At 36.9% G+C, this 23,216-nt stretch overlaps 1 protein-coding gene across 3 annotated transcripts in view; it reads right to left on the bottom strand.

Annotated features, from left to right (window-relative positions):
- kcnc2 (potassium voltage-gated channel, Shaw-related subfamily, member 2) overlaps positions 1 to 20,895 on the bottom strand; it is an 89,104-nt gene extending 68,209 nt beyond the window's left edge. For 2 of the 3 annotated variants that reach the window (XM_088923668.1, XM_088923666.1), the window contains exon 1: positions 20,032 to 20,888. In XM_088923668.1, coding sequence (XP_088779794.1) covers positions 20,032 to 20,598 — 567 coding nt within the window. In that variant the 5' untranslated portion in view covers positions 20,599 to 20,888. Of the gene's footprint in view, positions 1 to 20,031 lie in introns of all 3 variants that reach the window. The other variant, XM_088923667.1, reaches the window with a different exon arrangement.
- Between the last annotated feature and the right edge of the window lie 2,321 nt (positions 20,896 to 23,216).

Genomic DNA, 23,216 nt, shown 5'->3' with positions numbered 1-23,216 from the left:
AACTGGACTGCCATAAGGGATAAGCAAAAGCTGCAGGAAAGTAAAGCCTTTTTTTAATTTGCCACTACTGCATTGTTTAGTAATTAGTAACATTTGGGTCATTTTAACGTCCTTTTCTGGGTGGGATATACTGTATATGGTAATCAGTGTAATTTTATCCAGTTTTTTTTTAGCATATTTGCTGAGCTCAATCAAGGGCGGGCACTGCGCAGATGGTGCCCATGCTGGACTTCTATTGTACCAAACCCCCTGTGGAAGAAAGCAGAGATTGCCATTTTAACGTGGGTCATGCACACCCTAGATTGAAAAGCATGCAGTCGAGTTATACTGCAACAAATAAAAAAACCTCATGGCCATACTGAACAGCTGGTGAAGTCGTGAAAAAGTATAGAGTTTGGGTTGCCCAATTAATCATGTAGAAAGTTAAAAGGGGGGGCTGATCGTACTTGGCAAAAATACAAATCATGGTGGAAACTTTTTTTTAAAAAGGGCCACTATATTGTAAAAACAAAAAGTGTAGATTTACTACATTTACTGCCATCGTTGACAGGAATAACAATAATATGCAGGACAATGTGCAGCTTGGAGGTCAATGCAAAAGTGTAATGAAGAGTAAGTGATTTACTGTATGTGACTCCAGCACTCTGAAAGAGCATTGCTGTGTTTTTAAAATATACTCTTAAAGAGTAATGCAAGCACACAGGGATATCCTGACAGGAAGGATGAGTTTTACCACTCAGATACTGAACAGAAATTAACATTAGCATTACCAATAAGTTGCTGTTATCCTAGCTGCATATGAGCTACAATAACTATAATGATCAATATAACTAAATTAACATCAAAATTAAAACCTCAGTTGATTGAGAAAAAAATATATTGTTTGTCAATCTAAAATCAGCCTACAGCATAGGTGGTACTTGCATTTGTTTTTGGATATGTCAATTACAGTATATGGCACTTTGCATTTTAATAGTGCCAAGACTAAGACCATGTGAATAGGTTGCTCTCATCAGTTAGGTCAAATTCTTACTGTAATGTTGTCTGTCAATTGATGGCACTACACAAGTTTCAATCTAAAACGAAGAATTTGGGAGTGATCTTTGATTCCTGCATTGACTTTTGATCCTTGTGTTGAATATTTTAAAGCCTTGTTTTTTCCCAATCTGCAAAATATTGTCGAGCTGTATCCTATGGTGTCTGTCTCGGAAGCTGAAACACTGATTCATTTGCTTGTTTTAACAAGGATTTGACTGCTGTAACACCCTACCTGCAAAACTGTAAAACTGCATTTGACAAGTTACAATATGTTCAGCATTTGGAAACTAGAGCTCCTGCCTTCAAGATACTTACATCGGCTTCCTGATAGGCTTGAAGTTAATTTTGAAATCCTTTCACCTAAATTCAAGATCTATATAATATGATTCTCCTATATGTAATTGATATGTTATCTATTTACTTCCTTGCATTTGACATTTTCTCATTTGATACTATGTGTTCCCACTGTCCTTTTACAGTGTTTGGGTGACAGGACCTTTTGTTGCTATGTCCTAAATATCTGAAGCATCGCAAAATAAACCACATTCCCTGCTTTAAAGCCTAAAATCCTTGTTAAAGGTCTCATGTAAAATAAAGTTTAATTGTTGTTATTACTACAGCTGTACAGTACCAACAGTAAAGGGGTGTTGTTTTTGTAGCTTGCAGCTCTTTCGTTATCCCTCGCTGTAGTATGTCTAATTGTAAAGTACACAGAGATTGTGCTCATCCTAAAAAGATGCTACATAACATAAAATTAAAAGACAGATTCCTTTTTCAGCCCACTTACAAGAGAAGTTTCCTCACCCATAAATAGTTGTCACCCATAAATGCTGTTCCCAAGCATGTCTCATTACACAATAACTGCTCTGAAATAGAAAATGTTTTTTTATATATACAGTATACGGTGCTATCATGTTTCTCTTTTCCACCCACAGCTTCTTTAAACCATTTTTCCTTTCTCTACTGCAGTGCTTTTTTCTTCTTTAACAAGAAGAAAACATTTATACAAGGGGTCTGCATTAAATTTTAACAGTTTGTCCCTGGCGGGGCTTAGTTTAATTGCCCTAGCACTAACCTCTACACAACTGAAACTGAAGTCGTGTGTGTTTGATGTGATTGATTCAGCATCAGCACAAATGTGATATCCTTGGCGATTCAGATAAGAGACCCAAAGTCAATGACTTTGCCATTTTCATCTGGCAAACTTAACTTCCAAGGCTCATAGTGTTACATGCAGAGCAGAGGTTGAAGATATTTTAGGACTTGCTTTAAAATTTAATCTTTACAGGGAGTTGCCCAGTTCCTGAAAATTATCTCAAAAAGGCTTATCTCATAGTTCCCTTGTATTGATTGCTAAAGGTTGAATGCAGACAACCAGAGAATCCAACACTTTTCTAGCATTGTTCAGTTACTTTAATGTAAACCTGTAAACAGATGTCAGTTTACCACATATACTCAACTAATTACACTAGTAGCTGGTAATCCAGGTACACACCTAACTTTGCAACATACAGGAAATGCAAATATGTTGCAGTTAACTACATTTCATTGCCTAAACACATGATAAATTGCATGCACTGGACCAATCATTAAATCATACAAACTTTCTTGAAAATATTCTGGAATTCTTCCAATAATATTTTTTTAATTACCTTTGGCAGAAAAATAGTAAAATTATAGCTGTACCACACAGCTTTATACACAGCACACTGGTTACACAATAGGTGGGAAAGTCAGACCACTAAAAGCACCAAAAGATCACTTGATATGCTTGCATTGAATAAACTAAAGTAGGGCTACAAGAGACTGAGGGATGAAGCTGCCACAATTTTGCCGTTTTTATTTATATTTTAATTTGCCAGGCCATTTCATTTCCGTTCTACCCGATACTTGATCTTGTTAATATTTTCAAATCTTCTTATGCCTCTTTATGTGATTTACATTGTATTGGCTGGTCTCCGCAGCAGGGACCTGAACCACAATTCACCTGTTACCTTAAGTGCTTACCTGCTATGCTGCACTGCCCACTTGACCCTTTGAACTTCCAATCGTAGTTCTTGTAACAAGTAACAAATCAATCCTTGCAACCAATCAGAATTTATTTTCAGTTGCCATAACTAGTTACTAGCTTATGTGTTTTTAATACGTAATATATAAATTCAACGTTCTGGTCCTTTCAATGACATTTTTATTTTCTACATTGCACATTAAATGTGCATTATAGAAAATGCTTACTTAAGTATTAGTTAACAGATCAGGGTATTTGTTGGACAAACCTTAACTTCTCTGCGACACGCACATTGTATCTCCTGTCAGGCTAGTGTATCACCTCACAGTATGTCTGAAGTTCTCCAATACGGATAACTAAAACTAATCCAAACAACAAGACTGTGCTATGAATATGTAGAGGTTACTGAAGATCATAAAATTATCAAGCAATACTACTTTCCATGTTCAGTAGGTGTGCAGTAGAAATAAAATGTAAATGAGATTTAGTGGTTGCATGGGCACAACTGAGCTGAAAATATATTCTATTGAATATAATCAATTCTATTAAATTGATTCTTAGCAACTAGTTATATTAAAGGGCAAATACAATAATTAAGTAAGCAATACCTACAACACCCTGTCATACCCACCAGTGATGATTGTTTGTGAGCATTAGAATCAACAACAGAGAAAAAAAATCACCTGAGCAAGACATAAATTGGACAGCATGGTAAACAATAACATTCAAATATAATAGTTATACAAATTTACCATTGTAATGTGCCAGGAGGATATTTACGATTGAAACCTTGCCTCCCAGAGGTATTGCACTAAGGATTTCCCCTTCAGGGAACCCTTTCCAATTACATACTGTAACGCTTACGGCCGTCAGGTACTGTGTAAGAGCCGGCGTACCAGAGCAGGTGACGTCACCGCCCTTCCCTATGATAGCAGGACTACAGCTACTGGGCTGGATAGAGATCTCTCTTTAGCTCACGGGGCTAGGTCGCTGCAGAGAGACGCGGAAGTCCCGGGTTCGAGCCACCTATACTTTGGGCCGACCTGAAGCGGCAAGGGCGCCCGCCTGAGCCCCCGTTGCGTTACATTGGTGTCAGAAGCGGGGTGGGATAGCCCTTCGCCGGGGACGGCGATTTAAGCGGGGGAGAGTGTAACGCTTACGGCCGTCAGGTACTGTGTAAGAGCCGGCGTACCAGAGCAGGTGACGTCACCGCCCTTCCCTATGATAGCAGGACTACAGCTACTGGGCTGGATAGAGATCTCTCTTTAGCTCACGGGGCTAGGTCGCTGCAGAGAGACGCGGAAGTCCCGGGTTCGAGCCACCTATACTTTGGGCCGACCTGAATTGGCAAGGGCGCCCGCCTGAGCCCCCGTTGCGTTACAATACTGTAGATATGCCTTACAGAGTGACTGGCCAAACTGATGAAGTTGAAACATGCAAGACCTACTAAGATTAATCAAGTACAGTATCTCTACCCAATGAGCTAGCTGAGCCAAATGGCCTCCTCTTGTCTGTAACCTTTCTTATGCTTTTAATATTCTGCAGATTTTGTGCAGGTTGAAGAATTTGTTGATTCTCATAAAGATATTTTGTTTGTCCAGTAAAACTGAAAGCAAAACATACAGTGATACGGTTATTCTTTGTGTAGTTATTACTGTACATTGTGCAGGTTTCAGTAAAAAAGTGCATTGTAAGTTAACACCACCTCCTCCCTTCAAAGTAAAATGCATGTAATAGTAATAATAACATAAAGTATAATGTTTTAACCAAACTCATCAGTGCAACCACAAAACACACCTACCACTCATTGCTGACAAACAAATTCAGGCTGATATTCATGTTATCGTGTAACACAAATTGTGGTTTCCTTTCAAATTGCTCTCCTCAATCCTAACATTAAACAATGTAAGTCAACATGTCCCAGGTGTTTATAACCTTAGGTTTTGTTACTGTTTATTTCCTCAGCTTTGAACATTTTTCCTGTTTGTGGCAGTTTTCTTTTTTCTTGTTTTGTCCTGTCATAGAAAGAACCCTTCCTACCTACAGTATGCATAAATTGCCACCTCATATTAACAATCTGCAAATCACCTCCTTGCTGGTAGACTTTCACAGACATTTTTGGCACACAGGAAGAGTAACACTGGAGTCTCTCTCTGCCATCTCTCCTGCATAAAAAGCAACATGATGTCTGTATCCATCAAGAACTCACACCTTTAGTTCAAATGATGTGCGAAAGCCAAAAAAAGATGAAACCGTCTGAATATCTTACCTAAAATTAATCTTTCTAATTTTACAGTAGATGTATCTTCCCTGCTGCTCTGTGTTTTCTTATTTAGACTCCGTTCAATACTATGCTATATTAAACACTCTCATATACCCTTTCAGAGATCCTAGCCAAAAGGTCATATCATGCTGTGCTTGTGTGACTGCCACATTCCACACAAAGGAGTCTTATGGCGCAGCTTATTTAATCTCTGTAATTGTCTTCTGAAAAATAAAAGCACTGGGAAGAAAGCAGTGTGTGATAGCTGTGTGCTATGATGTCACAATGGGATATCCCTTCAGTTGCAATGAACAGCAACAGATGATCAAAAGCATTCCACATCTGAATTCCCAATCCGCCACAGGAATCTAGTTCCCAGTTTTTCAGTTTATTGTATGCTTTTGATCACTAAGTATAATGCTATTGTGCTATTCTCATTTTCTTTCCCATTAGTTTAAATAAAGCCAACGAAAGTGACCTTTCCATCCACTGACACATGTCTATAGTACGGCCTCAAGGAATTATCTCTCATATCAAAAAATATTACTTTGTTCATTTATATACAGTAGCATGGCTGTTGACAGAAAACCTCTGAGAATAAGCATTCAGTTCTGTACATAAATCAAAATATTTGAAGATAAACTAAGGTGGATGATTATTAATATATTAATTATATATATTATATAATATATTATTAATATATTAGTGAGTGTCAATCAATGAGTAAACCAATATTATACAGTAAATCAGCTTTCATAGTAGTAGGTAGCCCCAATAAAAAGTAGAAAGTCAATGTTGGTTGGTGTGGGAATACGTCAGTATTTTAGACTTGCTGACCTGAGGCAATGACACAAGAACTTATAGTACACTCTTCTGAATCTCATTCTATTCCCTACATTCCCCTCTAAGATTTTTTTCTACAGATTGAAGTCTGAATTAACAGCTTCCTATTCCAGACTCTTTAAATCTTTATTCATTCTCTCTGAACAAACCATATAAACTTACTTCACATCACAGAGACTTTGCATTTCAGACATTTCTGTTCTGCTGAGGACTTTTAAATAACACTTTGTGAGCAAAGGTGGTTTGAAAAACTCCCTCACTCCATTTAAAAACAAAGTAAAGCAATTTGCTTTTTTTCCCTAACATTCAATTAGGTTTTAACTTACCTGGCAGCCCCTAACATGTCACAGCCAATCTCTTGCAAGATGTGGCTAAAAAACTCCTCTGAAACAGGATTTTGTTTTCCCTTTTGGAACCAATAAATCAAATAACATGTCTATGTGAAGATACTGTATAGTTCTCCCAAGTTGCTTAGTTAGCTGACAATTATAAGTTAAATCCAGACAAAAAAAGCTATTTAAGACATGACATTTCATTGTTTTAACTTCATTTACAATCCGATGAAACTCATGTCATATTAGCACTGATACTACTTATGAAGGTAATTAACTGAATATAATCTCTCTAGAAAATGCCAATAATAAGCAAAAGCTACAAAATTTCATATCACTTTACTCAATACTGCAATGTTTATTGAAGAATACTGAAGACCCATACACAATAAAATAAAAAGGGAATAAAAATGAAATCTGGCTTTGTGAGCACCCCTTTGTTAACCTTATGCAAAACAAAGAAGACAGAAGAAACAGTTTCTGACTTCCTGCACTGAGTGGAGCCTTATTCATTCCGTTGCAATCCCTTCCAGTTGTAAGCAGTGAAGCAAAAGATGCATTCAGGCTTGGTTCTTCTAAGCAGCTGTCAGAAAGAGGAAATTCAAGAGAGGAAATGCTTCATTTGCCTTAAAGGGGATGCACTCTTCAAAGATGTATTTAATGACTAGGTTTATCGGGCTTACAGTGCCTTATCAGGGTAACTAGAAAATGGTACAAAGTGAAATTAGCAATTGGCAAGTCACCTCCAAAGCTAGCACTGACATTTTACCAATGAGCTCCATTGTGTATATGGTTTACAGTATTAGGTGCAATTTCTTGATGTATTTTCTCTATGGCTGTGCCTGTTTCTGGGGTTGGGTGCTATAAGGCTACTGCTCTGGGAAATGGCAAGATCTTGGTAATGCGAAATAAAACAATAATACTCCATTGCTGAGGAGATGAGAAACTGTCTGTTAGATGAACAAAAACCTGGCTGATTAAATCCACAATGTCTGCTACTAAAGTAGAAATCTTTTATATACCGTACAAGACATGCCTGCTTTATACTGCATTCAGTTAGTCATTCAGTTAGTAGTGGAATTTGTATTTAAAGCATTTTGTCTCTCTATGAAACGACATGTACTATTACCTCTGCAATACGTACGTGGAGCAAAATCAATGCTCTGTATTCTGAGAAACAAACAAAAGATGTGCCATACAGTACATGTATTTAATCACAACATTAGTGATGTGCTGTATTGTATAGGGACCTTAGAGATCAAAATGGATAAAAAATGAGAGTATGCCATTTGGTTCATCATGCATATTGTATTCTGTTCATGTTTTGTAACTATCACTGCTCATACCAGGTACAAACGTCAATCAGTAGTGTAGCAACTCACACCTCACCTACAGGTCTTTAGGAAGTGGGAAGAAAAGCTATAACCCAATTGACCATGAGAATAACATGCAATCTCCTCCCAGATTTCAAACAGTAGTGGATTAAGTTATTGGTTTTTCTTCTAAATAAGAAACCTGGCTGTTGAAAGTGTGAATCTTGGGTACTTAGTTTTTGCAGGAATAGTTAGCAGGAACAATAGGAAGAATTGTTTTAAATATCTACTAAGAAACATGAGTGAAGAAACCACGGGCTAATTCTGTGTACCTTCTGTTTATTTGGAACCATGGCAGCAATGGAAAGAAATCTCAATCTTTAGAAAAGGCTCTTATTCTATAGCATACTGAATATGTGCAGTCCTTAGACATTATCTACATAAGCCAATTTGCTAAGAATTTCTGAATATCGGCTGATTTGCTCTGGTTTGCAGACATTTTCAAAATGACTGAAGTCTGCAAGGAGGAGAGTCCATCACATTCAGTTTGCCCTTGATTTCATGAGCCATACAGGTCATGGATAAATAATGATCATGCCTGTTGTTTCTAATGCGCGCACGTGATTTCTCAGTTGTCGCTTTGTTGATGGAAATTCAACAATGGCCACAGGACACACACCCAGAAGCATTCGATCAGCCCTCACTTCATTCCCAACATGGTTCATTTACCAGCAGTAATATGAACAATACAGAAAAGACCATCATGCTTCTCAATTTAGATACAATTATTAACCTGTAATAATTGCACTATTGACCTAAATAATTTACCTTTGTTTGTTGGTTAACATGTATGAAATTCTATTTTAATGGTATTTATTATTAGTCGCAGTTAGAGTATTTCCTGCATCATACAGTTGAAATAATCTGGAAAGGCATGGCACCATTTAATTTGGTTCTGTTTGGATGGTTCATATCTTATAGCCAGTAATATGTTCATGCAGTATCTGTCACACAGTAGAGATAATGGTGAAACTAAACAATAAAAGAAAACCATTTCATTTCTTTCTTTCTAAGGGCTTACTTGGATAAAATATTCTTAACACCTGCAATTGTATGAACAAACAGATGCAGAGAATCTGAGAATGAACAGTAATATCTGTATGAACATTAACATTATTAATATTATTCCAGATTAATGAAAATAAATACAGTATGCTGTAAATAGCATACAGTATTTACAGTACTGACCAGATGTGCGTATTGTTCAAGAGTTCATCATATAATACATCTCAGATTTTCTCATTTTTTCTTTGAACTATAATATCGACCCATATCGCCTCAAAATAGAAAATTTAAAAGAACAGACCTTATATACCAATAATAAAGGAGAATTGTTCAATTTCCTTACCTGATGCATATCATATGGTATATCTGTAATCTTAAACTAATTTCAGGACAAAGAGCTCTGAGAAACTATGCATGCAAAATTTCTCTTCCTCACAACTGACACTTACCATAAAAATGTGATAAAGACCATACACAATTTTGTAGTTGCCTCCTGTTCACTGAACAAAAAAATTAGGATTGAATATTAGTTGCCACATTTATCAGCACAAGAGACTAATCTGATTGGTCCTCTTGGTGTCTCAAGCAAAAATAATGTCCTAAATACTTCATAACAGGTAAACCTCATTTATGATAAGAGACACATAATGAAAAAGCAGTAGAAAGAATATTAAGTATAAGATAATTATCATGTCCTTCCAATTGGGACTATTTTTTTCTAATGCTAATTTGTTTGTCAGACATGCATTGTAGATTTCATTGCAACAGATGTGCAGACTTTTTTAAACAGGGACTTCCAGTTATTTTGTTATTTCATAACCAGCATGTTTGGAATCACCAATTGTTTATCATCTTTATTTACTGCATTTTCTCATTGACATCTCTGCAAAATCACAGGCATGTAGCAGTTCCCAAGAGTTCCTGAGAGCTGAGTCCTAACTGACAAAAGCTCACCTTACTAGGGCAACTACAGTAGCTTCTGGAGATCCCAGTCACAGTCAGCTACTAACATAGCATATACTCAGCCTTACACTGACAGAGCTATAGAGCTCTATCTCTGCTATGACCAAGCACCTTTACTGGTTGAACCATCTCTCCATGTATTTACTAATCACTTTATTCAATTCAGGGTTGCAGGGGAGCTTTGATCTATACTGACAAGCAACAGGCACAAGGCAGGACACACCTTGGACAGGACACCAGGACATTGCAGGGCAGACACAGACAGAAACACACACACTCACAACAGGGCCAGTTTTCCCTGAAGTCAATTAACCTACCACAAAGGTTTTTGGACTGTGGGAGAAAACTGGAGCACCTGGAGTAATTCTGTGCAAACAGAGGAGAGCATACAAACTCTACACAGATAACATCCTAGGAATTGAATCCAGGGCCCCAGCTCTGTGAGACAGCAATGCCAAAACATTGTATCACTTTGCCACCTTTTATTTACCATATTTTGGTCTTCATCTGCTTAGGGTGCATTTTATGGATAGGGATATAGGCTCACATTTATTTTGTGGGATCCAGGGTGCAGAGAGAGAGATTTAACTGCAGGTTACTTTTCATTTAGTTAGAAGGCAGCCCATCTGTTGTGTGGCCTCTGTAGGCATATTAAGAGTTTAGTGTTTAGTAGCCATCTGGGGTTTTCTGGGTGACCAGAATATTAGCCGTCTGAAACGCCTTGTCTGTAAGTACTGTACATAATGTAACTTCATGTGTTGTATGTTTTGTGCCTTGTGTAGTTTATGGTAATATATATGTGTTTTAACCAAGTGTTCCTGGATTATTATTCTTCTCAACAAAGTTGTGCAAGAGAATAAAGAATTCACGTGCCTCTAGTCATACCAGCCGCTTGGGTATACAGCTAGAACATCACTTACAAGTCGGGGGTTATGAATAATTATTTCACAAATTGACTAAACCGCTCAGTCAAATACTGATTTTCACCAGTTTCAGAACCCCCCATTTGTAACAATTTGTGTTTTGTCAATTGTGTTAAAATATCTGTCCAGCCCCATTTGTAACAGTATTATCCAACAGGGTTTCTCCTCCTTAAGACATTTGTGTTGAAACAAAGACAAAACTACACGTGACTGTGCCAGGTTGTTTCTAAATGATTTAATTCCCTTCAGCAATAAACATTCAGCAGTTCTTACAAAGATATGAGTCAAAAACGGAATTTCAGATATGAAAGCTCTACATGCCCCTCAAACATGATTCTGCTGTTTCAGAAAAAAAAAACAGTGCCTACTGTATATTCCTTTGCATCAGCAGTTGGTGGTGATTAATACCAGCTGATTAATATCACAAAATACCAGCTCCCTCTTTAGCTCCAAATGACTAAGTTAACTGCCCTGTGAAGAGTGTTTTCCCTTTGTTTTAAGGGCTATGAAGTCAGCACAATATTCCATCAGTCTCTATGTTTCAGTGCTTCTGTCCAGAGAAAGTGAACATTGGATCCATAGTCCATCGATCTGCTTTAGGATTCTTTTTCTTGCAACAGCGTCTTTTCCTCGTGGAAGCTTTGGACCAAATTCCTTTGCAACTCTAGTAGAACACACTGTGGAACAAGTTCCCTGAAAAGGGCAAAGTGCAAAAACATGCTGTTTCAAAGGCACATAACTTGCTCATGCATATGTTTTTTTTTTTTATTTCACAAACATTTCATGAATATGCTAATGTGCAGTAGTTAGTAATTGCTGCATGCTCAAGTAGTGTTATGGTTAAAAAAAGAAAGAGTTATGTCGAACTAATATGTTGAAATGTTTAAACCCAGATTTCAAATGGATTCTAAATGTAGATATTCATTTAGGACGTTCTTACACAACGCACTAATGCTTGCACTTTTAGAAAGAAATGAATGGCATTTTAAAATAAAGGCAAACGAGTGAAGATATCATGTTTTCTTTTTTTCTGTATTTAAATGAATGGTTGATATAATATGTAATATGGATAGTAATAATATGTAATATATGTATGAAGATTATAAATATTTACTACTGTAAATATTAAGCATATAATATGAAGTATATATATACTGTATGAGAATATAATAAATTGTTTTTAAATATGTTGTTGTTTTGTATGTTTTTTTTAATCTAACAGTATGCAAGGTTGCACTTTTCCTTTGGGATTCAGAGTTATAGAGTAATCTGGTAGAATGCACATGGAACATGGGAATTTTTCTATGCATAAGCAAAATAATTTTTGCCTGGTAATTAATACACCCAAACTAGTGGGTCCAAGGGATACTGAAAAATAAAAAGGTGGGTTTCAATGATAATATACCAATGTCCTGTGCCCTAAGACAGGCAAAGGCAGATTTGCATTAATAAAAGCTTTTCACAAAGTGTTATTATTAGTTTATATCATTGTTCTATGTACTGCATTTTTTGCTGACTCATTCCCAATCATTTCACTTCTGGAATAATGGTAAGATAGTGTTCACTACCTTTTCTCCTCCTTAACTTTTAACTTAAAAACATTTTTTGTTTCTAGAAAAGCACTAGAAATGGGGAGCTTTTGAATAAATAAAATAAGTTTAGAAATGTTTTACTGTCTAGACCTTTGGTACTCACATGTTCATAGTTAATATGTGAAACAAACGTAACAAGTTACTACTCCACAATATCACACAGTTTTCCTATTTGGGAAAAAATGGAACACGTTAAATTTAAACTTTTGTAGAAATGTGGTTAATGTATAAGTGAGTCAGCATCCCTGTTGGTTTTCCGAAAATATGGCTGCCACATGAAGACACACTGAAATAACCTGCAGCATGACTAGCAAATGAAAAAGACTGTGTAAGCTTTTGAAGCAGCCAGCCTGGGATGACACATGTTGTGTAAGCACGTCAGGATATCCCAATCCCTCCAGTAGAACTGTTGTTGATGTGTTATGTGTTGCGTTAAAGTGATCAACAGAAGAAAAGATGGTAAAATAAATCTTGACTGGTCTTGAGGGGATGTGAACTAAAACATTCTAAACAGCAACGTGGATTTAGTGACCTACAGTGAATCCTGTCATTATTTGATCATAAAAATTCATAAATAACTTTTATTTAACAAACAGAAAAGATGATGAACAGTGAGATTCCAAGTGACGAACTAACGACATTTTGCAACTTGTAAATGCAGTAGGTTTCAAATGCATACACATGCACTGGGTCCAATATATACTTGTACAATGGACATACTGTACAAATACGTATTAGAACCACTATATATTTTGAATAAGCCTTAGATTTACTAAGGTTTCAAATGTTAAATGAGACTAGAGGCTTGCCTGGAAAAGAATACAGGTGTAACTGACCATGATTGAATGATTAAACATTTAAAATGTAGTACAATATGCAGAATGTAAAGGGTTAGAAAGTGGAATTCATGGTTGAATAACTTCCTGAGATCAATTGGTTTCACAGACCGGGCAGTTTTCAATGAAAACAGGAAAGCATGAGCAAAATGTTGCCATGACAACAAGCATAGCCTGCCGAGGTAGCATCTTTGAACGTGCAGAGACATCCAGACAGTATTATTTTAACCTTTTAAGTGGTAAAAGCAGGCTTAATATTAAAAACATGATGTCAGACAAAAAGAAAGATTTACCATCACAATCCAACTTTGGTGAACTACAGAAATAAAAACAAGTAACATTTTACATTGATAATGGAACACAGAGACAACACATAGCATTAGGATAAGCAGCTCAGACATCAAGAGAAAACTACATCCTCCTGTTTTAGGATGCAGCATTAGTCAATGAATTGAAAAAAATCTGTAATATCAAATATTTTCTTTTCCTAATAAACTTTCAGTTCCTGAATAATTTACTTTTGATATTTATACACCACTGTTTTTGAGGATTAAGGCTTGGAAACCATTTCTTCAACACTGACCTTTATGAAATTATTTTCAATCTCTGCTGGTGATTACATGTTTTACTTATGGAGCTTTCAAAATTATTTGTATTTGTATTTAGAAAAACCTTGCATAATCTGAATAAACAATAACCTTTCATTAACATTTATAACTGTTAACACTGAGAATACATTGCTCTTATCTAAATTTAAGGTCATTTAATAAATTGCAGTTTTTATACACAATCTATTATTTCTTTGCATGTTTCCTAGCAAAACAAAGCATTCCCACTATCAGATTTTACTGAGAAAGACTAGTGCATACATAGACCTTAAATTCATTTCTGTCCATCTCAGGATGAATGTGACTCACTAGGTTAAACAAATATATTATTTTTTCCTAAAAGTGAGTTCTACAAAGATACAATAAAAAGGTTTTATTACATAGAATTTCTAACGCATTTAACAAATGTGGAGGCTAACATAGTGGGACCTTATAAAATAAATTATGTTATGGAATGATTAACTGTTTACAAAAAAGGAAAAGTATCATGGTCTGAATGCCATGTTGTCATCATGAATTAGTCTTGCATTCCAATAGAATCATAAAGTGCTACAGTCTGAAGTGGCCAAATATACATATAGAATTCAAATTAAGTCCAAAGATTTCCTGCTCTAATTTTTAAAATATATCTTCCATTTGGTAGGTTTAGACAACACTATATAAACAATACAATACATAAATGGGATGGAATGTAACACCCAAATCTACACATTCTACACATTTTACTACACATGTAACACTCAAATACTCTAAACGTCATGTATTCCAAAGGCCACAGTGTTCAAATTACTTGCTCAGAGTATTTGGATTGAAAAATAAGCCAAGCTCTAGGAAAGATCAAGAATACCTGCAGAAAGCTAACAAAAACTGACCTTAGCCTCACAAGGCAATTTATCTTACCATGAATCATGGAATACTGCAATCATCTTTATAAGTGTGGCTCAACTGAGAGAATAAGTGAACGCTTATGAAATTTCACAACAGAATGATATAATGAGGCTGAAACGTATTGTCATCTGATCAATCTGATGTCAGAAATGAAAGCAACAAGCCATCACAAGCTTTTTGCTTGTGAAATAACCTGGCCAGGTCATTTCTAAGTAGAAACGGTTGTTTAATAAATTAACTTGGTTTTAACCATTGACAAAAAACCTTGGTTTTAATACAGTTTGTATAATGCTTTTCTGTTTTCTACTTTTTGTTAGGTGTGCAAGCAAGTTTTTTAAATCGTTGTAAATTTCTGGTAAACACTCATACTACATATGTATTGAAAACCTTTAGAACTAATCATCACTTTGGTGCATTCAAATTAATTTCTTGTACTGTTTGCCTGGAATGGCAATTTTAATTATCAAACAATGTTGGAAGGTAGAGAAGACACATTCACTTTCAAAAGCAGTACATGCCATTTCACTTTCACACGACCATTGATTTTACAGTAATTCCTTCAGCCTTGTCAACCTCTCTGGTCTCCTACCAAACGATCATCCTCAAAGAAACAAGAAAATCAGAGCAGGGGGTGTGTATGTATTAAAAGCAAATTTCTTCACTTTCTCTTGCAACTAAATAAAACTGCCCTGTCACATTTTCACCACCATATAATGATCATAGTATCATTATGCTAACACTCAATTCGACCAACAATTTAGGTGATTTACAGTAATATGAGATAGGAACAAGTAAAGGTTTATTCCATGCTGAAAAGTGAAGAAAAAAACACAACGTTTTGGCTGTGAAGCCTTCTTCGGGTGTGCAATATGAGATACCTAATTAAAGGCAGACAAAGTATACATATTGCCCATCAAGTGTAGAGAGGTATAACTATTGTGGACGTTATCTTTGTGATGCATTCCAGGTTGACAAAGCAATAATGAAGCCATTGTTTCCTATGGTGGCACAAAAATGATGCCACGTCAAAATAAGATGGTCTTCTGTGTGGAGCTATGAGATCACCTGAGGCTCCTGTATAGCTTTGTTTGAGGTCTTTTCAACATCCATCCATCATCTATCCATTTTCTAACTGCTTCAGCCACTTTGAGATTGTGGGGGAGCCGGAGCCTATCCCAGCAAGCAACAGGCACAAGGCAGGATACACCCTGGATGGGACGCCAGTCGATCAGTAGACACACACAGAGAACCACACACTCACACCAGGGCCGATTTTCCCAGAAGCCATAAACCAGTATCTCTTTGGACAGTTTGGAAGAAGCTGGATCACCTGTCAAAAACCATGCAAACATGGGGAGAACATAAAAACTCCACACAGATAGCATCCCAGGTCAGGAATTGAACCCAGGGCCCCACCACTGTGAGTCTGCAATTGTAGTCCCTACGCTACAGTGCTACCATCTTTAAACATTTGAGGCAAAATCATGTAATTACAGTATGTCATTTTCTTAACCATGGACCTCCTAATCAGATTTGCCCATTATTTGTCAGCTTATGGCATTGAATTTCCAGTCTGTCCGATTTCACAAGTTCAGCAAGGCTAGATCAGCAGTCCAAGCTGCAACAACAACTAAACACTCCAAGAATCTGAAAGACGCTCTGTCCTCAGTGACATTAGAATACTTACAGCATGGGTTTTAAAGGCTGATGAAGAACTAAATTTGTAGTAAACTGAAGACTGTGCTTTATTGTTCACCATAGTAAGCAAAAGATCAGAATAGTAAGCTAGTTTTCTTGTTATGTCATAACACAGCAGAAAGAAGTGAAGAGGGAAAACACCTAGTAATAATATTAATATTTAAAGCAACAGGCATAACATGCTTTTTTATTACACCATGTTTATATCAGTATGAACTTGAGATAATATTACTGTAATTTAAATGGTGTGAGCATCTATTACAAATTGAAAATGATTTGTTTTCACTTCTGGTATATTTCTAAAGCTAACAGAAAATGACTGGCCAACTATTGAATCACCTTGACAGAATATCTTTAAATACTCTGCTGACATTCCTGAACTCTGTCCTATACAGGCAGTCTGTTTAGCATTCTTATTCTACATTCTAATATTGTTTAAAATTCCAACTGGAGCTCTAAAATTCTAAGGACCTTCATTGGGACCAAATTTTTTTTTTTCCGACCACTAAAAGGTTTCACCTTCATCCAGAGGTTGAAACAAGAGCTTGCTTAAACTTTGGTTGTATAGTTAAAAGCATTCAAAGCTGTGTGAATTGAAGTGGCAAGCAAGCAGCCCCTAAATGTAATATCTACGCTTATCCATTTGGAAATCTGCTCTAACTCCAAGACGGACTCCTTTCACATGCAGATGTCGTTATATCAGATAAAAGGATAACTTTTAACTTTATCTCTGCTTGGCAGTTATTCAAAGACACAGACAATACGAATAACTTAGCCTTTAGCCTTTCTCTAGCACTTCAGTTTTACTAGGACGACTATATGTACAGTACTGGAAATGCTGCAAATGCATCTCCCACACAGAACAAGGTCACTTTTTTCCCCTGTCTCATTAAAAATGCAGATTGCTCACAAAGCCCAAGATTAGGAGACCAGAGAAACAATTAATTATTGATTATAGCAACAGTCTAGGACAATGCTATGGTGTCTTTTATAGAAAAAGAGTAGGCATTTTCAATTTTATTTTGGCACTTAGAGGTGACGCAATGTCTGCTTAGATGAACCATGTCCCTGTCTCCAAGATCACAATAGGACACAACAGCAAGACAAGGGGATTCACTGTAGCTACTCATGGGATAATTGTCTATTTTAAGAGCAGGCAAGGGGTGGCCCAGTACAATCACTGAACTGGTTGAGAGCATTACCAGTTTGCTTCACCCTGAGGAGCAGACACTTGGAAATAATGACTGCAGCAAATACTCTCAACACATCAAAAGAGGCTATTATAGTTGCTACATATGGGAGAGAGGTTTATATAGTCTGTGTATAAATCACACTATTGAGAGAGGTGATGCATCACTGGACTTAACAGATGCAGCATTCTCAATGAATGAATGGACGTGTTCACATCATATCAACTGTAACAGAAGAGTCCTCCTGTTGTTTCAGTCTTGTGATTGTTAATTAAAGTAAGAGCAATTTATTTTTCCAACACATAATAACTGTATTTAAGTTTTGGGACTCATTAAGCTCCACCCAGACATACAAAGGTCCCACTTGTCTAGAAAATGGCAGAAGTAAATTCACTTTTTAAGACACATCCTTGGGCTATTGACGCTGATAGCTTAGTCATTGTCATATCTAAATAGACTAACTACTGTAGGCTTGACACACCCTGTGTGTTTGGTGGCTGATTTTCATAAGTCAAACATAAAATAATTTTTACCTCTAAATCATCTTACAAAAATGTCACTATATGACTGCTTCAGCAGCCTATATATTCATAAGGAAACAAATTAAAATCATGTTTCATAATCTATTAAATTATGTTTTTGTCCATGTAGGGAAGCTTCCAATACCTAAGTTTGGTTAGGAAAGCAATTGAAATGTTTCTAATGGTAGAGATGCTGTTACACTTAGCACAAAATGATTTTTATTAATATCGACACTATCTGAATATTATTTATGTTTTGGAAAATAAATATGTCTCATGATGAACTGCCTCGTGTATATAAAAAGCAGATCTTAAGTGCTATATACCTTCCTCACCAAAGAATGAAGCATTAAAAAGGATAAACAAATACACTTTTTGGTTAGTACTAATCCTAATTTTCCACAACCTGATCAGAGCATGTTAGTTCTATTACATGAATATGTGTATTTATTAAGTAACTTTATAAATCTTACTAAAAGATGGCTATTTAGTTACACACTCAAGATAATAGATTCTTCATATGATAAGACTGTTATATACTGTAACTTCACTGATTTGTTACAATAAAACAACAAGAACATTATTTCCTCTAGTCGTAGACATTGGGCATTGAGCTAATTAGCATGGGAATGTTGCTTTAATATTCAGTGCGCCTCCCTTGGAAACGCAGTACTGATCCATGTTGCGGCATGTTTTATTATAACTGCATATCATATTTTATGATTGTGTTCTGTTGAATTAATTGCTATATATTTTGGATGTTAACCTCTGATGTTTGCCTTCTGTTTCTGTTTGTCTTCCTCAACATTAATCATTCTTTAAAACGCTTGTGCACTAACAACTTAAAAATAGTTACTATGTCTTACTACCGTCTAGACTAATTAACCTGGCTTTTTGCCATCAGAGCCACTTGCGTTTCACCATATTTTATAACGTGCGCCATGATGCCTTCGTGACATCTAAGGACACAATAGTGTCGCAGGTCTGTCCCCTGCAAAAATGTGAGCTGTTATTAAGAAACACTTTGTATACTTCGCAAAAATGCAATGCGCGCTTTTATAGACAGAAAATAAATATTCTAAACTTTAAAAAAACATACACAGCGGGTAAGACTTATCACGTTTCCAGACCAACGCGTGTATAACGCAACCTGCAGGTTTTTATTCGTTTTTGATGAAATGCCACCTATTACAGTTCATTCAAAGAAATACCCCGCTCTCCCCTTTTCTTACTGCCACCTCCACAACAGGTTTCCATAACAACCTCGATTTGAATTTCTATAACCTTCTATATATAGAAACATCGCTTCAGATTGAATGCAAAACATGAGTATCCTTTGAATAGTGTTTATTTACAGGCATAGATGTCTCGATGTATTTTATTCCAGTATGCAGAAAGTTTTTATATTAAATTAAATGTATTGCAGCCTCCTACAGTATATTGGCCAGAAATCCTGTCTAATGACAGTAACTACAGGGTGCCTAGGGTGACTTTAATGAAATGTCCGTAAATTGGAGTTATGACTGACTGCATCACGATTAACTAACTCACTGTTATTATAGGATCTTTATGTTTATGGTGAGCAATGCAGAGTGCATGCATGTAAAACGCGAAACATTGGGGGGCGGGACTGCCTTATTATATATACTGAAAACATTGTCATAAATCGTAGTTCTATTTGGCATTCTGCTATATTCAAAAACACGGGAAAGTGAGGCTGTTTATTGCTGGAAGGTGACAGTGTAGCTCCCTAGCTGGGTTTGAAAATTAATAAACTGGGTCCTCTTGAACTTCATTATTCATTTGGAATACGAAGGCGGTCAACTATAAGGGGTGATAACTACTACAGAAAATACTGTGAGATATTATTCAAATTTAGCATCTTAACTCTCATTTGTGCTTTGAAGAGTTCGTTCCGTTTATGCTACTGATGCTTTACCAGTATCTTACCCTCGCAGTTCTGGAAGAATAGGGATCCTCAAACAGAGCCCAAATCACCGGTTGCCACTTTTTCCAGCGACTGACATTGCCTTCGGGTGACACCACGTCCTCAATGCCAAGCCTCTTACTCAATTCTTCGTCCTCCCCTTCTCCAACCCCAGGTTCCCCGCTTATTTCAAAAATATCGAGCGCCTCCTCCGCGTCCCTGTGCTGCCGGTAGGTCATCCAGCAGCAGGGTTCCACATCGGTCTCATCGATACCCCAGAAAGCCAGCTCTTCCTCGAAGAGCGGACCGCAGACATCGGCAGGGCAATGAAGTTTCCCGGTTCTGTAATAGTTGAGTACATAGGCAAAAACCCCAGGGTGGCGGTCAAAAAAGTACTCGTTGTTCTTCGGGTTGTACTCGATGTAGCCTGGGACTTGTTGCTGCTGATCCACCCCGGACTCTATATCAGACTCGGAAGCGAGCAGAGCTAGCCGTGTGCCCGGCAAGGTCTTCAGTGTGTTCCGATACGTTTCGTGCCTGGTTCCCCCAACATTGAGGATTATCCTCTCGTTGTCGTCGATCTTGCCCATCGCTCCGGATCAGACATGACTCGAAAAAAATGGGAGATCGCAGCTTTGTCTACCTTTTTTCCCCCTTCTTTTTCTTTTAAAAAGTAGTCTATGTAAAAGCCAGTTGAGTACCTCCCACTTCGGTAAGATCAGTAAACGCCATCGGACGTGATACTCGTCAAAAGAAAATTGCTTTCATTTTGTTAAACGTTCAATTGAAAGCCTTATGTATTATTGCATTGCTGTAGGTAATCTGAAGGAAAAGAAAAATCCGCTTACTGCATGCCAGACTTCCCCTGGTTTCTCCCTGTGCAAATGATCTCAGGCAACAGCTCTCTTTGCGAGCGTGCTGTGCTGTTTTGCCTGTATCAGTCCCTTCCCTTTCTTCCCCTCTCTCGCACACAAGCAGGTGAAGTCAAACGGAATGATATCTCTGCTCACTATTGATCAATCACCTTCTCCTTTTTCACTCTTGGGATTTTATGAGCCTCTGTGTTTCGAAATCATCAAATACTCTTCTCTTTTGCAACTCAATTTGCTTCTTTTATCCTGAAATCAAACCAGGGCACACCCCATGAAACATTTCCTTCACCCGTGGTTCTTTAAAAAGGCGTTTTATATATTAAGAGACGTGGCATAAGACAGGCAACTCTTTTTTTTCCTGTCTGTTGAAAATATATCTAATGAATTCTTAGACCGCCTTAAAAATTATACACAGCATTATGAAAAAGCGAAATTCATAGCCTATAGCTCATAGGAAACAAAAGTAGTTTCAAGAAAAAAAAAACTTGTCTTTTATTATATGTATATGTTCTTGCTACGAGTAGAGTATTATTAATTGTTAGGGGTTTTAAGAAACCAGAACACGTTTTGGTTTAAGAGCTCTAGAGGGTAACTACAATGGTTTATATGTGGAGGCACATAGCCTTCTTTTATTGTTTCATTGAAGATGAGCGGTTTCAAATATCAGTTTGTCCGCTTGTTTATGTCGCAAGATTCATGATATTTAATAGTGCTTCTCACAAATATTTATGTTTTCTGAAATATTTATAGATTAATCACCGGAATTCGTATAGGGGAAAAACCCTTTCACTTCACTGCAACGAGGGAGCTGTTCTTTCAGCACTGCCCAATCTACTTCTGCTGCTTTAATTTTACAGAAAACAGAAACCAACACCCAAGCCAACGTTTCCAGACTAGAGCCTTTTTTTTCACAGAAGCCTTACTCTCTAGACTCAACGAATGTTTCCATCACCGTAAGAGTGTTGTTTTGAACAGATGGAGAAGAGGCGACCTTTAACTACAGGTGTTACTCTTGTCAGCAACTGGGAACTCTGCGCAGCATTGATTATTACCACAACATTGTGGGTTCAGATTGGCAAAAAGGCCAACGATACATGCTATTATGTATTAAACAGCAACAATAAAATAAGCATACACAAAAAAACATTTTATTCATTGGAAACGCCTAGATTGGTTTTACTTAAGCCTTTTCACTTAAGAGGTTGGATAAAAACCTAGGAGTGCAAAAAGCCTGAATACTTTGTTCTAATAGTTTACGGTATAAAAATATTAACGCTTTATGAGTATGACTTAAATTGCAAGTAATTTACAATGTAATTGTATGTAAAGAACCACAATTTCTCTTCATATTAATGTGTTTTATGTAATGAATGTGTTTTATGTTATGTATATAGATAATAAGCAATGGCAAAGGAGTACACATTGTGCAGTACACAAAAAACATTTTCATTAAGAATATGTTAACCCTTTACATTCATAATTATGCATTTGTGCTAGTGCAATAAAATATACTATTTTAGAACATCCTGCAATATACAGTTTTGTCTGTTGTTTAAGTTCTTGTTTTTTTACTAAAAAATATCACAGGGCAAAACAGCAACCAGTGTTTTTATTGATAAAGGAGTTCTATGAGCATGGAAACGCCTACTTTTGAAAAGAGCAACACGATTTCCTAATAAATTCAGGTGGCTATGCTTCACGAAATTCATTCACTGTTTAATAATTCAATCCCTGGCATAATGCATTCTATTTATTAATACAGCTAACAGCAAAAGGCTAATTTGAATTATTTTTACTTTGTATAAATGGATAAGTTTCAACCATTCAAAATGACCACTTCATCTGTATGTCAAGAGCAGTATTGCAAAGAAGTATACCAGATGAAGCCTCAGTCTACTGTCAGCCCAGCTCCAAACAAGATGTTTTTAATGAATGATTGATTTTGAAATGAGATGCATGGAAAAAAATGGAATTTGGTAGAAATCAGAGAGGCATGTCATGAGGAGTGATAGTTAAATTTCCAATTCAAGCCAACACATTATGGCCTGTGTGTCACGATTGTAAGTAAGCCCCTCCTCTTAAGGATGCTCCAGCCCTTTCTTGTTTATCTTTGATTTTCTGCACCTGTCCCCGGTTCTAGCCCCCTTCCTACAAAAGCCAGACGCTCCTACTAATCTGGGCTCAGCTTTGGAAGATGGACGCCCGGAAGCCTGCCTAACAGCGAGTCCAGGAGGGGCTCGACGGCATAGGCTTCGCAACGGCTTCCTGACCATCTGGGTCTGGGGCCAGGGGCGCCTGGCCCCGTTACCCTTTTTTATTCCCCTGACCCTTCACCA

The sequence above is a fragment of the Atractosteus spatula genome, chromosome 8 (assembly GCF_055471065.1).
Source record: "Atractosteus spatula isolate fAtrSpa1 chromosome 8, fAtrSpa1.hap1, whole genome shotgun sequence".
Classification (NCBI taxonomy): Eukaryota; Metazoa; Chordata; class Actinopteri; order Semionotiformes; family Lepisosteidae; genus Atractosteus; species Atractosteus spatula.
The sequence above is the reverse complement of the archived record's forward strand: the minus strand, read 5'-3'. Positions and strand labels throughout refer to the sequence as shown.